Consider the following 16,513-nt stretch of genomic DNA (forward strand, 5'->3'; position numbering starts at 1 on the left):
TGCATTCACAAGCATCTGGGGACTGCGGTCCAGGATGTCTGTCTAGCTGTCTGAGGAGAGCAGCCCGGACACTCACAATAATGAAGGGCTCTCAGTGCACGCCCCGACATACAAAGAACACTCTTCACAAATGCCAGCCTACTTTAGTAATGTCACCGGCAGATGCCATGAAATAACACACCTGTTAGAAGCGGGCATTAGGGCATCAGGGCCTTGGGGGCTTGGAAGGAAGAGCAGAGGCAGGAGCCAAACTAGCTCTCAGGGGACCCACTGTCTTGCTGCCTGAGCCGCAGTCCTGGAGGAGAGCTGGCTTGAGGGGGTGGGCATGACCCCAGGAATCCTCCCCAGTTGCTCCAGGGTGCACTGCCCTCTCCAAGAAGACTGGCCAGCTGAGGTTAACCAGAGGAATTCATCCCTCATTCAGCAGATGCGAGCCGAGGACAGGCACGGCACAGGGCATAAGGCACTGGTAGACCTGGCCAAGAATTTGAAGTTCGTGCTGGACGGCATGGGACCCTGGAGCCAGACTGGGTTCCACCCTGACTTTTCCGTGCCCTGCCCTGTGAGTTCTGGCCGGTTATTTAACCTCTCAGTCTCGGTCTTCTCACCAGTAAGATGGGGGTGATCATGGTACCCACTTTGCAGGGCTGTTGCGAGGACTAGGTGAGTTAGTATATGAAGAGAGTTACGAGCAGTCCCCTGGCACATCACAAGTGTTAGGGGCATTTGCTTATGATTATCACTGCCCTCTGTGGAATATACAGATGAGAAACGGGGGACCTGATTCAAATGTATAGTTTGTTCAACAGCGATAACGTGGCTAGAGTAGGGAGGAGGCAGGAAAAGCATGTATGTGGTGGGGGAGGGGCTGTAAGTTTTGAGAAACAAAGAGCCTCACAGAGAAAGTGACTTTGGAGAACAGCTGGAGAACAGTCGGGATGAGAGGGAAAAAGGGAGCCATGGAATGTCTGGAAGGAGAGCATTCCAGGCAGAGGGAAAAGTACTCCCCGCCCCACCCCCTGCCACCCTCCGTGGGAGTGTGCCTGGGAAGTAGGGAGCTGGAGGCCAGGGTGTCTGTGGGGGAGGAAGAGAGGGGACAGCAGGAAGAAAGGAGGTCGGAGAGTGAACTTTCCAGAAGCTCACCTCCTAGAGCGGGGCTTCTTGCTAAAGCAGCAGTGGCTCCCCTCCACCTTGCACCTGTGTGTCCCGACAGCAGAGCCGGAGCCCCAGGCGGACTGACCTGCTCCTGGTGCTGACACCGGATGCGCAGCAGCTGGGCGTGGTGCTCCTCCTGCAGCCGCACCATCTCCGCCTCAAACTGCAGCTGCAGCCGCTCCTCCAGGTCCTGCAGCTCCGCCTGCTGCTGCCAGCCCAGCTTCCGCACCTCCTCCTCGAACCGCCTCTCCAGGTCCTCCTTCTCCTTCTGTAGTTTCTCGCACTTGGCTGTATGGAAGGCTAGGGGAGGAGGGGGAGAATAACCCCTTTTAAACAATGGGTTACGAGACCAAAGGCATCACACCCAAGTGTCTTTAATCCCCACCGGTAGATCACCCAGGTCACTGTCACAACCAGGGCGAGATCCTCTTACTCTTGCTTCTGGAGAGCTTCACTGTTTGCAAAGCGCTTTGCCCTCTACCACATTTGATCCTTACAACAAACCCTGGGTGTTGAGGTCGAACCTGAGCCCCAGGGAGCTCTTGGGACTTGCCCAAGGTCCTCCGGTGTGCGGAGAGAGAGCTGCGAAGGCAAACTTGGGCTTTCTGACCGCAAGCCCTATGTTCCTGTACTACAGCAGGGCGTCTCCGAGAGCCCACAGACCATAGCCATCAAGATATGGGGTATTTGTTAAAAATGTCCGCTCCTAGGCATGCTCTGAGTGGGTCAGAGCCTTTGGGGCAGGAACTCAGGATTTACTTTTCACAAGGTCCATGGTGACTCATGTCCATTGAGGTTTGGGACCTGAGTCCCCCTGGAAGCTGGGGACATAATGGGGAGGGGGTGGGGAAGTGGGGACAGAGGAGAGGGAGGACGCGTAGATACTGAAGGCTGTTCCCTCGGGGCTGAAATGCCAGGTGGGATGATCTCAGAGAAAGTGCAGGGGTGAGGGAGCTTCACAAACCACCATTCTCCCCCAGAAGGACCAACTGCTCAATACCCCTTGGCGTAGGCATGACACCTGGCAGAGCTGTGGTGTGTTTTCTGTGCAGGGGATGGGGACAGTGGCACAGCCCATACCCAGTTGCCCCAACCCCGCCCCTGCTCTGCTTAGCATTTGTGCTTCCCTAAGGCTGCAGGCAAGAGTGACAGCTTCCATTTTAAAGATCGCTGCCTCCATTGCTAACTGTTTTCAAGAAGGAGAAAAACAGCCTGACAATCTGCTCTGCTTAGGCCACATGGAGTTGCTTACACCCAGCACACGCACACAGAAAGGTGCTCACACACACCATGTACGTTCCACAAACGCCCTCCGCTCTGCACGACACGCTGGGGAACCATGGTCACGTACCTCGTAATGGTGTAAGCGCTGGCTAAATGGGATCTGCACCTCGTGTGTGTGTGTGTGTGTGGGGGGGGGGTGATCAGGAACACACACCCAGGGGTGAGCGAGACCGCATTTGAAACATCCTAATCAGAAGTCCCACCCTAAAGAGGCAGCTAGTTCAAGGGCTCCTTTGTCACATTCTGCTCTAAAAATGTTCTTATTCAGCATAGGGATGTTTAAAAACATTCTTCCCCTGGTAAGATGAGTGATGGATTGGCTGGACACCACGCAGACCCGTTGCCCTATGAGAACAGTGGGTAAACAGCTGGCCAGCCCAGCAGCCGAAGGCCGACCGACCCCAGCGGCCTTCCTGCTCTCCTGCTTCACCTGGCCTAGGGTCCCAGGTCCTGGCATCGGCTGGAGGATTCCGACACGGGGTCTGGAGAAGCTGTTTGCGGGATCTGCCAAGGTAATCAGGGGAACCCAGGGTGGGATGGCGGGTGCTGTCCCCTCCAGGTGCGGGAAATCAGAAAGCGTACTGTTTTAGAGAATGTAAAAGCAATAACCAAACGGACTTGGAGAACTCTCTGCCTTTTAATGTTACCTGGTACCAGCAATTTTGAAAAATGTTAGTGAAAAATAATCCTCCCCAACAAAAGTTGGCCTAAGTTCCAAACAATTGCTATAGTTACTGTTGAGGTTTTTAAAAATAATTTTTGTGCTTCCAGAAAAATCACGGAGAAAACTTGTACGTACAGGACAAATGATTGTACAAATGACATTCGTCCCCTGAACCATTTGAGAATAAGATGCTTGCCTGTTGTCCCACTAACCCTGAATTCCTTAGTGTATATTCTCTGCAAACAAGGACATTCTCCCACATGACCACGATATACTCATTAAGATCAGGACATTGACCCCGATCCAGTAGTGCTATCCAATGCTCAGGCCCACTGAAATTTCACCAATTGTCCCAGTAATATCCTTTCTAGAGAACGGATCCAGCTCTGAATTGTTAAGTTGCCTTTAGGTGCATGGTCTCCTCACTCTCCTCCAGTCTGGGATAACGCTTGGTCTGTTCTGGACTTTCTGGACCTTGGCACTTTTATTTTATTTTATTTTTAAAAAGATTTTATTTATTTATTTACTTGAAAGAGAGAGAGTGCACACACGCAGGGGGAGAAGCAGCAGAGGGAGAAGCAGGCTTCCCGCTGAGCAGATAGCCTGATGTGGGACTCGATCCCAGCACCCCAGGATCATGACCCGAGCAGAAGGCAGGGGCTTAACTGACTGAGCCAGCCAGACACCCTGAACTTGGCACTTTTAAAGACTAAAGGCCGTTATTTTGTAGAACGTCTATCAGTTTGGTTTGTCTGATGATTCCTCATTACTAGATTCAGGTCACGCATGTTTGGCAGAAACATCACAGAAGCGGCATTGCATTCTCATTTGAATGTTAACCAATAAAAATGAAATTTCTTTTTCAACTGGGTGTGTAGTGAGTTGGGAAGATAATGCTTATTACTGATTATTGCAAGGTTATATGGGAAGTGATCTGTGGTATAAAAGAGCAATGTACGAATGGTCCATCTAGAGCATCACATATGCTAGGGATGCCCCTGAATATTGTTGTCACCTCCACTGAGAGTCAATCTTTTGGGCAAGGTTTACCTAGGGGACAGATTTCTGGGACTGCTAACAAATATTGGCATGAATAACAGACTCAGTCCGAGGCTTTCTGATGCCTGGTAGTGAGGTCGTGGTGGAAAAGGTTGAGGGTTCTCCCTTACGCCTGATCGCTGGAGGCTCTGGTCCCTATAAAAAGGACCTGACAGTAACTAACAGTCAAAGGGGCTCTGGTCTGGAAGTAGCAGTGGGGAAACACTTGCTCCCGGAAGTTCTGGCTTTTCCCAAAGACCCTCTAGCCAGGGAAAGTTATTAGCAGTTTCACCAGGGAATTTAGCTGGTAAAAAAAAAAAGGCTCTCAGGATCCAGAGACCAGGTGAGAGGTGTGTATATAAAGACAGGTTTATCCTGGGGTGACTGAATTTTATTTTTAAATTTAAAAAAAATTTTTAAAGGATTTTATTTATTTGAGAGAGAGCCAGAGAGCATGAGTAGAGAGGGGAGGGGCAGAGGGAGTGGGAGAGGGAGAAGCAGACTCCCTGATGACTGGGGAGCCTGACACGGGACTCGACCCCAGGACTCTGGGATCAGGACCTGCGCAGAAGCCAGACACCTAACTGACTGAGCCATCCAGTTGCCTCCTGGGGTGACTAGATTTTTTTAATAGCACAGAACAAAGAACACAGAATGTGCATTTAAAAAACAGTGGTTGGAAAAAAAATAGTGGTTGATGGACTGAGACAAAGTCGAATTGAGCCAAACAGAGGGGGACCTAGGTGGTTCAATTGGTTCAGACTCCGGATCTTGATTTCGACTTGGGTCATGATCTCAGGGTTGTGAGACTGAGCCTCATATTATGCTCTGTGCTCAGCACGGAGTCTGCTTGAGTTTCTCTCCCCCTCTGCCCTTCCCCCAGGTTGTGTGTGCTCTCTCTCTAAAATAAATAAATAAATCTTTAAAAAACAATGGAGGCAGATAGAGGAGCAGTAATTGTACCTACACTGGGGAAGGATGGGAGTCATCTGACAGAAGGAACAAGGACGCCACTAGATGACGCCTGGGGACACACAGGTAGCCTCAGGGCAGTTTCTGGATTCCGAGGCCTGCTCAGAGGATGCTCTTTTTCCTGTAATTTGGGTGGACTAACTTCATAGTGGTCTTTACCCCATGTAGCATGCACCAGTGGATGGGGACAAAGTAGTGACAATATGTTTGCTTTTATTTAAAATAGGTCTACACAGCACTGCATAGACAGGTGACACAGATGGCCAAAAGGTCATGATGGTCAGCACCATTCCTGAATAAGCATATGCAAACCAAAGTAAGAAACAATCTTTCATCAATAAGGCTACTAAAGATGAAATATTCTGATAACACAGGGAAGATCTGAGAAAGTAGAATCCAATGGACCATTCATGGGACTATGATGGATAAGCCGCTTTGGAGGGCAAGAATATCTTTTAACATTGACATGTGAGGGATGGGAGCATTTGGGGGGTGACAGCTACAGAGCACGGGTTTTTTGCGGGGGTGTTGAAAATGTGCTAAACAGATTGTGGTGACAGTTGCACAACTGCAGATACACTAAAAACCACGGAATTGTACACTTTAAATGGCATGACAGGGAAAATACCTCCGAGGATTAATGTAGATGTTTTTATAGAAGGAAAGGTCACATTCTGATTGGAAAACATCCGTATAACAAGGACGAGGATACATGCTGGCAAAACAGAACAGAAATGCAAACCCCACCAGTACACTGTCTTACACACACGCACACATACTCTGATACCTGCGGAACATGACGGAACATGGAGGAAGGGCAGAGGGAGAGAGAAATTCAATTCTTACTGCCTCTTAACTAGAGATAGAGTGAGCATATAAAGCTCAAATGAAAATAACAAAATATACTAACCATGTATTTTGGTTTTGGTAAGTGCTATTTTGTATGGGAAAAAATTTATTCATTATATAGTCCTCCTATCAGTGTCATTAATTCTAGGAAATTTAGGCAGTAAGTTGACGCTACAGATTGTGTAGTTGGAAAGAAACAGGTAGAAAGGTAAAGAAACAAATGAAAACAATTCAGTTCACTGGAGGAAGAAATGACATGATGCATGCCCTTGAAGCCAATAATTTTACAAGTGCACAAAGTAGCTCTTGGATGGTGACTACAGCAGGATTTGCTTTAGGGAAGCAGTCTGGGCTATTATAGAAATGATCAGTGCAATATACACATAGGACAGATCCTGTATATAAAGTGGTATGGGTAACCAGTTAAATAAAAAAATAAGGTAAATCTCTTAGTGCCATTATGGACTGATATCTGTAACATATTATTAAACAAAAAAGGAAAGATGCAGAAACAGTGTGATGATGTAATTCTATTTGGAATGAAATATATCTGTATTTCCACTTCCCTTTTTCAGGAGGTTGTGTGCTTAATTATAGGACTCCAGGTCCAATGAACACCTGCAACAACATACATTTAATAAAAAAAAACCTATTATTTCTTTATGTTTCAAAAGTTAAAAAAATTAAAAATTACTATCATAATTGGGACACCTGGGTGGCTCAGTCAGTTAAGTGTCTGCCTTCAGCTCAGGTCATGATTCCAGAGTCTTGGGATTGAGCCCCGCATCGGGCTCCCTGCTCAATGGGGAGTCTGCTTCTCCCTCTCCCTCTGCCTGCCACTCCCCCTGCTTATGCGCTCCCCCTCTCTCTGAAAAATAAATTAAAAAAAAAAACTTTTTTAAGAATTACTATCATAATTAAGAAGACAGGGTTTGAAAAGGTTATGGTATCCAGTGGTCAGAACTAACAAGGCTCTTCTATCTTACTTGTTATTTTATTTATATTAGTGGCAGGATGATTCACGGGACTGGGAGTCAGAGATGATTGGTTTTCATCCAAGAGCTGTCCCTGAACTACACTGTTGCCTTAAATAAATCATGAGATGTGAAGCCCTCCGTTTTGCTGTCTATAAGGTGGCAAAGTAATCATTTTTTTCACATAGAGCTCCAATCCCCAAATTCCCAGTTGCTATTAGGTACAAGTGAGGGGACACCTCTAATCTTCCCATGCCGCCATGTTATAAGCCCTGAGCCTGCAGAAGACACTAGATAGAAGAGCAGCGGGGACCCCAGGAGGACAGCTCCAATAAGGGAGTCCCCAAAGAAAGAAATGTCACATCATGTCTTTCTTCTGGTCAATCTTCAAAAATATATCTGTTCGGGCATTTTGCAGACAGAGATTAAGGCAGGCTAATTTAGTAGCCTTACACAACATCTGGAGTCTTACTTTCATTCATTCTTTCTTTTTTTCTATTCTCATGAAAGCATTTGGTACTTTATAGTGAGAGACACACACCATGATAATACCTAGAAAGCTGAGACAACAATTTTGAAAATAAAGAATTTTGATTGGCTAAGAACACATAACACTTGTAATTCACAGGCATGAGTCTGAAAAGCAAAAGCAGGATTAGAATCTATGGTGCATTTAAAGCCGAACGCATAGGGCAGTGTATGTAAGAATGTATACGGTGGTGTGCATGTGTGCATATACACTATAATACTATATGATATTATTAAAGCTGCATTTAGCACATCCCCAGGTATACATAATACCACGATACCAACCCATTAGCTCGTGAGTGGGACACATGAAGATGCAGGGATCCTTGGGACACCGGCAGAGAAAACTGCTGCAGCACCATTTGTAAAAAAAAAAGTACTGTGTTAACCACAGCTCGTAAATCAACTGAAAGGAGCAGAATTCAGTGAGTAAGATCAATGTCCTGTAAACAAATGGCCGACGGTCTTTCAAATAATTACAACTTTTTATCAGTTTGCCGAAGAGGTAACAAAGATGGGGGAACACCACACAGGCTCTACAGCTCAGGACAAAGGGATAAGGAACAATATTGCACTGCCTTCTGCATCATAGCAAGGGCTTTAGAGGACACAATTATAAAATCATCTAAGTATAAAGAAAGGAGGACCACCTGGGGGGCTTAGTCAGTTAAGTGCCCGCGTTGGGTTCAGGTCAAGATCCCAGAGGAGTCCCGCATGGGGCTCCTTGCTCGGCGGGGAGCCTGCTTCTCCCTCTGCCCCTTCCCCTGCTGTGCTCCTTCTCTCTCTGACAAATAAATAAATAAAATATTTAAAATAAATAAATAAATAATGAGAGATGATGCTCTGTTTATAAGTATTTATATAGTATATCAGTATTACAATATTATTGTATTAATAGTAACCTTATTACTTCCTAATATACTTAATAAGGATATAATAAGTATATAAATAATAAGCACATAATAAGTATGTAAGAATTCTACTATATCCCATGTCAGTATCTAAGTATTATAAGAGTCACTGAATTCCTACACTGAGCTGTTAACCCCCAGTACCTCAGGATGTGACCGTGTTTAGAGACAGGATTCTCACAGAGGTAGTGAAGTTAAAATGAGGGCGTTAAGGTTGGCTCTAATCTAATCTGACTGGTGTCTTAGTAGGATCCAGATGCCTATGGAAGAAAGATGATGTGACAGAAGGGGTCCATCTATAAAACCCAAGAGGAGAGAGGCCTCAGAAGAATTAGCACTCTGCCAACACCTGGGTCTTTCACTGCCAGCCTCCACGGCTGTGAGAAAATGGCTTTCTGCTGTTTAAGTCCCCCAGCCTGCGGGACCTAGTAAGTGCAGCCCTAGAAAACTGAAGTAGTCACCATCGTCACATACAGATGGAGCGAGATCCCACAGTTACAGAGACGATTAAGTTGCTTCTTTGGGGGGGGTGGTAATTAAACAGACATAACAACTTTCAAGGAAAAAAATTAAAAATTAACCATAATCTCCCTGCATAGAAAAGATGAAATTTTCTTTCTTTTTTTTTTTTAAAGATTTTATTTATTTATTTGACAGAGAGAGATCACAAGCAGGCAGAGAGCCAGGCAGAGAGAGAGAGAGAGAGGGAAGCAGGCTCCCCGCTGAGCAGAGAGCCCCATGTGGGACTCGATCCCAGGACCCTGAGATCATGACCTGAGCCGAAGGCAGCGGCTTAACCCACTGAGCCACCCAGGCGCCCGAAAAGATGAAATTTTCAATTGCAGGCTCCCTTCATAGCTGTTGCAGTGGTGTGAATTCTTAATATTCTATTAGGAAATGTCCGTGTCCTGATGCTTAACATTTTCACGGCTTCCTTAGATTCCCCTGTTGATGTACCACAATTTATACTCCCTTATTGCTGGAAATATGGTCTATGTCACCCATATGTTATTTTGCTTTTTCCATTAGGATAACTCCCCAGGAGTGGAAACTACACAAGGTTAAATTTTATGAGCGTCTTTACACTGTGAAGTTTTTCGTTTGGGCTTTTTTTTTTTTTTTTTAATGGCAGTGATTCTGTAACCGACGAGTGCCCACTAGGGGGAGCCATTCTGCCTGAAAAACTGCCCTCTGGTGGCGAATGCCTTTGTCTGCACTTGTCAGATCCCAGGGACAGGCAGAAGGCTAACAGGGTTGGTCTGCTAACAGGCTGTGTGAGTTCCGGCTGCAGTGCCCTTCACAGCCCTGCCCTCAGTTCTCTGTAAGACCTTCGTTTTGATGAAAATGTCAAGGAGAGAGAAAAGGAAGGACATGAAAGGTTCAGTACTGAACAGAAAAGAGACAGAAGGAGTCAGGGAGAGAGTCCTTTACCTGCCTCTTTTCCTGTCTGTGTTCCTACTAGTGGGACAGGGTCACACCCATAGGCAGGCCGACAGTCAGTAGACAGTGACTGAACTTACAGAGCACCTGCCCTGTGCCAGCCTCCCCGCAGCCCCCCATTCCGTGGCACAGTGTGAATAAGACACACTGTCATGGGTGTCACAAATAAGTGAGCAAAACTTTTAAATAGCAACGTTTTAGCTAGCTAAAGCTTTTAATAAGTGCAGAGAAGTAAAAGAAGGATGACACTAACAAAGGACCAGGGAAAGGGCAGGTTAGGCTGAGGCGGGATGGACCAGGGAGGTCCCTCTGGGAAGACAACATCCAGTTATAGTTGTGAATGACAAGAGAGAGGCGGTGCACAGAGAGCTGGAGGGAGGGAGGCTCATGTGCAAGGAACAGCAAGTACAAAGGTCCTGAGCCTGGAATGTCCATTAGGAACAGAAAGACTGCCATGGGGCTCGAGTGTCCGTGACAGGGAGAGTGGAGGGAGGTGAAGTTCAAGAGACAGGCAGGGTCAGGTCGTGCAGAGCCCGTGGTGTCTGAGGAGGAGTTGGGGCTCTACTCTGGTACAGTGGGAAGCCCAGACAGTCTCAAATGGGGGACAACAAGGGCTAAGCAAGCTTTTACAAGATCCCTCTGGCAGCTGCAGACTATAAGAGCCAAGGATGGGGACAAGAACAGCCATGAGAGGATGCGTGTGGAGTCCCGGTGGAGTTCATGGTGACGGGAGCTAAGTCTACAGCAGGCTGAGGAATGGATGGACGTGCGCTGTATTTGGGAGGCAAAGCCACCTTGAGGAGCTCAAGGATTGGAGGAAAGAGATGAAGGAAGTCAGGAAGCATGAATCAGGTGACTGGCCTGAGCAGTGGGGGACAGTGGTGCCATTTCAGGAGACAGGAACATGGCGGGAGGAGTCCCACCAGAGAGAAACACCAGGCATTAGGCATCAGACAAAGCTCTCCTGGATTCATAGATGAATGCATACACACCAGAGGGCCCACAGTTCACAGACGCTGGCGGGGGGGGGGGGTTCTCCTCTAGTCCACGGTACCTGGGAAGGGCTTTCCCTTCAGGACCCTGAATTCTGACAAGCCACTTTAATGATGAACGAGGATAGGCTGTATTACAGTGATTCATAGGCTGTGGTCCATTTTATAGAAGTGTTGAGGTGTTCAAAGCCTGACACCTCAGGAGAGGCTCCAGTTAGTAAATCTCTCCCAGGGAAGCTGGGGCAGTTTGGCAGCTGTGCTTTCCTCCCTGTGGGGGTGGACGTGGTTTCTGAAAGAATCCACAAGATCTGGCCATGACAAGGGGAAGAACACTTTCCAGATGTTAGGAGTTTTGACAGCTATGGGACAGATACAGAAAGGTATCTTCCTGAGGTGTGTTTGAAAGCCCCTGAACATTTCACTTACCTATGGGTCAAACTTTGGGAACACAGCCCCAAGAGTGGATGACGATATACAAGACACCTCAAGATTCCCGAACACACGTCATGATGCGCCAAAGCCCACTCCTCACCACTGACATGTTCACCCAGGACTGAGAGTGAACAAGTCTTCCTGTGCCCTGGACCCTGAGGAGCACAGTCCCCACACACCAGAAGGTGAGTATGGTGGGTGCCTGTGGGGGGGGGCTGTGTTGTGGGGAGAAGGGCAAGTCCAGGGGCAAGAAGAGGGGACACAGGCAGCAAGCAGCCCTCATGGGAGGCACGGCAGGGGGGAGGAGGGAAGGAATGGGGCTGGGCTCCAGCCTCTGCTGACACCCGCTGTGGGAGTTTTAGCACATCATTCAACCTCTCTGGGTTTCAACATTCTCATCTATAAAATGAGGAGGTAGGACACGGCACTGTTCTGGGCTGAACTATGTCCCTGATCCTCCAGATCATATGTTGAAATCCTAACCCCCAGGACACCTCAGGATGTAACTGCTTTGGGAGATAGGGACCTTGAAGAGGTGATTAAGCGAAAATAAGGCCCTAATTTAGAGGGACAGCTGTCCTTTCAAGAAGAGGAAGAGACAGCAGAGAGGCACATGTTCAGAGGCAGGTGAGGACACAGGGAAAAGACATCCACCTGCAGGCGAAGGGGAGGGGCCCCAGCAGAAAACTACCCAGGGATGTCCAGCCTCCAGAAGCGTGGGGAAAGAAATTTCTGTGGTTTAAGCCCCCCATCTGTGGTGTTTTGCTAGAGCAGTCCTTGCAGAATGATTCCTATGGGCACTTGGAGTGCTAAGCCCCCTTCCTCTCCTAGCCTTCTAGAATTCTATGGATATTATAATGGTGACCCAGATCATCAAGAAGAGTCTTCCTTGAAGAAGACAGGGAAGAGTATATGATTTTTTGTTCTGACCCTCCCCCAATGGTCCCCTAAAGAGATAAGCTTCATCTGCAGGGAAAATGTATACAATCACTCATCTCCATGACATGAGACATTAAGAGTGATAACACAGTGCTTGGCATTTGTAGGTGTTCTCATTATAAAGTTCTTTAACACACAACAAACACTACCTTGTTTAATCTTCCCAGCAAATTTCCAAGCTAGGCAAAGCAGCCATTTCTGCTCTGATTTTATAGAAGAGGAAACAGAGGCTCAGAGGGGTGAAGTCACTTGTCCAAGCTGACACAGCTAGAAAGGGACAGCCAGGATTCGATCCATGGGAATCTCGGAAGTGCTCTTTCCAGTAATAACTGGACTGCTATTCTGCCTTACATTTTGGAAGAAGGGAAACAAAGAGATATAAGGAAAAAAGATAGAGAAATCCCAATCAGTAAGGCTCTTTCACAATAAGAAAAGCCTCGTGCCATTTTGACGTGTTCTTTAAGACAAAGGATGAGCATTTCAACAAATGGATAATGACTGATCTCATAGGTAAAGATAATGTGCAATGCTTATAGGTAATCTTCTTGGTCTGAGAGGAGAAAAACACAAGGATGATTTACGGAGGCAAAGAACGAAATGGAATTAAGAGGGTGGTTATAATCCTATGTTTTGAAAAGCAAAACAATGCTGTCCACATGAGAACTAATAACATTACTGCCCATCAAGAGGAAATGGCTTGATGTGGAAAATGGCTTTGCACAGAGCTGGTTCTTCCTTTCCTCCAGGTTAATTTGGGCTTGTGGAGTTTTAAAGGCCTCTCCAGGGCACACGCTCATCTAACACACTCCACGGGGACCATCCTGAAGACCCAGCGTTAAACGGGACAGGTAATGGCTTCATGTGGTTGTCGGGAATATTTATTGCTTTTAATTTTTTTTCCTCTTAGCAAAATGGCATTGAAAAGACGACCCTTTAATTTTTTTTTTAAGATTTTATTTATTTATTTGACAGAGAGAGATCACAAGCAGGCAGAGAGGCAGGCAGAGAGAGAGGAGGAAGCAGGCTCCCCGCTGAGCAGAGAGCCCAATGCAGGGCTCGATCCCAGGACCCTGGCAGAGGCTTTAACCCACTGAGCCACCCAGGCGCCCCGATGACCCTTTAATTTTATCTCAAATTAGTCCTTGTTACATAAATTGTATGAGTAACATCCTCTTCATGTAAAACATCCCTTTTAGAAGGAACTTTTAATAATGTCCTGGAAAATGTTTAAACAGTATAAGCTGAAGTTCTGGGCTGCTCTTTACTATGGAGAGAACTTGCCCTACAGAGAGGTCTAGAAAATGAGCTCCCAGGACCCTATCATGTAAGAAGCCTCACAACTTGGAGTGACCCTATTCTAGAGCAAGTTGCTAACTTCAATCTTCTGTCCCAGAGTTTGGCTGGCCCCTGCCCCTTATTTGCTCCTAGGTGAGTATGAGGATCAAATGTAGATAATACATTTTAATGTATTTGGTGGTAATTGGCTTAAATATATTCCTTCCTTCCTTCAGGTTGTCAGATGCAGGCACCACCTGGCCTTGGGTATTCTGTGTTCTCCATGGGATTTGGGAGATGCCTCTCTGAGGTTTTCCCAGACCTGTGATCATCTTTATTTTCTGTCTGAGGCTTTACTGCCTTAATTTTTTCACAGGAATGGAAGATTAATATTTTATATCTTCAGGAGCTTATTTTTTCCAAACACGGGCATTCCCCTACTAACTCATCTCAGCCTCTCTTCATTACTACCAAATACAACAGATCCATTCTAAGGAACAAAATGGACCACCTCAAATTCTTCCTACCCACAAATTTTTAGATACAGACACAGAAGGAACAGTTTTCACACAGTTGGCCATAGCCCAAGAGTGTGTTTAGCATTAATGGAAACACCTGCCCGATGCCTTGGCTAGACCCATTGCCTTGACCAGTGGACTCCCACGCCACTTAGCACAACACCAGGCAGCTTTCTGTAAACACATGCTTTCTGGAACAAGGCTGAGGGATCCCTACCTGCAGAGTCAGTCGGTGTGGGAGAAGGCAGCATGGGAAGCCACTCCTCTTTCAGGAAGCCTGGAGTGTTCTCACCTTCAGACTCCAGGTTATCCCAGTTCCTGGGTTGGTGTCTCTACAGTAGGGGCAAACCCCATTTAATTGGCAACAGTGTCTCCAATAGAACAGCCACTTTACCGCATCCAAGGGAATCATGACCTCCTCGGTGGTGGCTTCCTGTCAACCTGCAGACTGTTCTAATTTATACAGTCACCAAAACTGAGGGAACATTCAGAAAAATGGCCTTCAACTAAAAAAATGAAGACAGCTGTACCTCACTGAACGGAGCCGGGATGAAATATGGTTTGTGTGTGTGGAACAGCTGGCACGGTGTCTGGCTGGCTCAAGGCTCACCCTCACTGGGCAGCGTGCTGATGCCTTCCTGCTCTGAGTGTGGTACCCTTACCTGGGGGCTTATTAGACATGCAGAAGCTCAGACCCAGTCAGATGGACTGAATCAGAACCTGCATGTGACCAAGATTCCGGGAGATTCCCATGAGAAGCGTTGTCTGAGGTCCATGGGGTACCTGAGGGCAGGTGGGAGGTGAGATGTCACCCTTAGTGGCGGTCCTCTCTCTGAGCACACAGCTGCCAGGTAGGTAAGGAACTGACTTCAAGACTATGGATAAAGCAAAAATTCTCAGTGCTGAAAACCCACAAGTACGTCCTTTGTCCACAGTTCACATTTGGTGAGGATGTGTGGCACTGAAGCAGCCAGTCTAGACCAAGACCTGCCCGGGGGCCGCAGGCAGGGGGCTGGCAGTCAGCATGGAGGGTGGGGGTGGATCTGGCTTCATGAGCTGGTCAAATAAGAGGAGGAGGGACTGATGAGCTTTAGAATACAAGCATGGAAAGAAGAGCAAGTTAGAGAAAATAAAATAAAATCTAAGAGAGACCAGATAATGAACCACACCAACTTCTTCTCCTGGTAGGAAATAGGGGCTGGGTGTGTGATCCTAAACAAAACCCAGCAATACCATGAAAAGGTTACAATGTTAAGGATACCTTCCTGACAGCAAGGTATAAAGTATACAAACAGAGACACCTGCCCCTGTGGCATTTCATAGAATACTGCAGAAAATACCAAGACAACTGTGTGTGACACAGTCAGGAAATATGAGGTAAAGGGGCTTACTTTTATTTTGGTTATTTGCCCTGCCACCCTCTGCTGCTCAGAGATTGTGGAGAACCTTGGCTCATGAGCACAAGCCCTCCTGTTAGAGAAAGACAGAAGATTCTTTGATGGTGGAGGTATGAAGGGGTTACCATCTCTGGCAATAAATAAGAAGCGGGTCAGGTGGTGGTAGCCCGTGCAGTACCTAATATATCTGACAAGCCTTGGTGGGATTCACCTGCTAGATGTAGGGGGTTCTTAAAGTGACTTCGAGCAAAGTCAAACTCAGAGAGCACTGGGAGAGACGAGGAATCTTAGCACACCCTGGCCTGGGGATGGACAGAAGGGAGCTTAGCACTAGGATCCTGGCTGGGTTGGAGGAGCCATCCAGCTGGACTCAATAAGGGTGCAGGTAACCTCAGTAGGGGACATCTGGAGATTCAGATCAAATCCACCTTGTAGCTCTTAAGGCAAGTTATGATGTATTTGCAGGTAGGGAAGTTTCTCAGTTATTCGGTCATTCTTGGTTAATCCTGTTACTGTCTTTACACAGCGCTGGGTTAGAGACCTCCTCCAAGTGCTGTGGCAGGAGCATGGGCTGTAGTGTCCAACAGACTTGGGCCTGAGCTTATTAGTTGATGCTTGTGTGGGGAGGATTAACCCACTGAGCCTCAGTTTCCTCTTCTGTAAAATGGGGGTCACACAGAGACTGCCTCTTAGGGTTAGTGTGAGGTTTACATGGGATAATTGAGGGTAGGTGCTTAGGATCTTGTTTGCTGTCTACTAATCATTGGATAAATGGTTAGTGATAAATATTAGCTGTTGATTATTTTGGGGAGTCAAAGAATCATTATAATCTTATATATGGGAATATTTTCCACACTTCATGAATGTTTGGCTGGGACAAAGGATTAAAAAACACACATTCCATGCATATATCTAGATGGAGAGGGCCCAACTTGACTTCCTAAGGTAAGACTCGGGTACTCATTGAGGGTGTAGGAGGTCAGTGCTGCCCTAGCTAAAAATTATTTTCACAGTGTTTGTTATTACTGCTTTAGATCACTGCATATCTGTACATACATATTGTTTGAGGACACAGTTATCAGATAAGGACCTGACAACCCCGTCCTGTGTCTCGTGAGAGGTTGGGGAGTGGCTGCCTGTATCAA

The 16,513-nt window shown here is 46.8% G+C and overlaps 1 protein-coding gene across 2 annotated transcripts in view; it reads right to left on the reverse strand.

The window, feature by feature from the left end:
- MTUS2 (microtubule associated scaffold protein 2) overlaps positions 1 to 16,513 on the reverse strand; it is a gene marked incomplete at its 5' end in the record, with an annotated part of 367,203 nt that overhangs the window by 22,617 nt on the left and 328,073 nt on the right. For both annotated transcript variants that reach the window (XM_080797952.1, XM_080797953.1), the window contains one exon: positions 1,241 to 1,455. In XM_080797952.1, coding sequence (XP_080654078.1) covers positions 1,241 to 1,455 — 215 coding nt within the window. The remainder of the gene's footprint in view (positions 1 to 1,240; positions 1,456 to 16,513) is intronic.

The sequence above is a fragment of the Martes martes genome, assembly GCF_963455335.1.
Source record: "Martes martes genome assembly, chromosome: 3".
NCBI classification, from domain to species: domain Eukaryota; kingdom Metazoa; phylum Chordata; class Mammalia; order Carnivora; family Mustelidae; genus Martes; species Martes martes.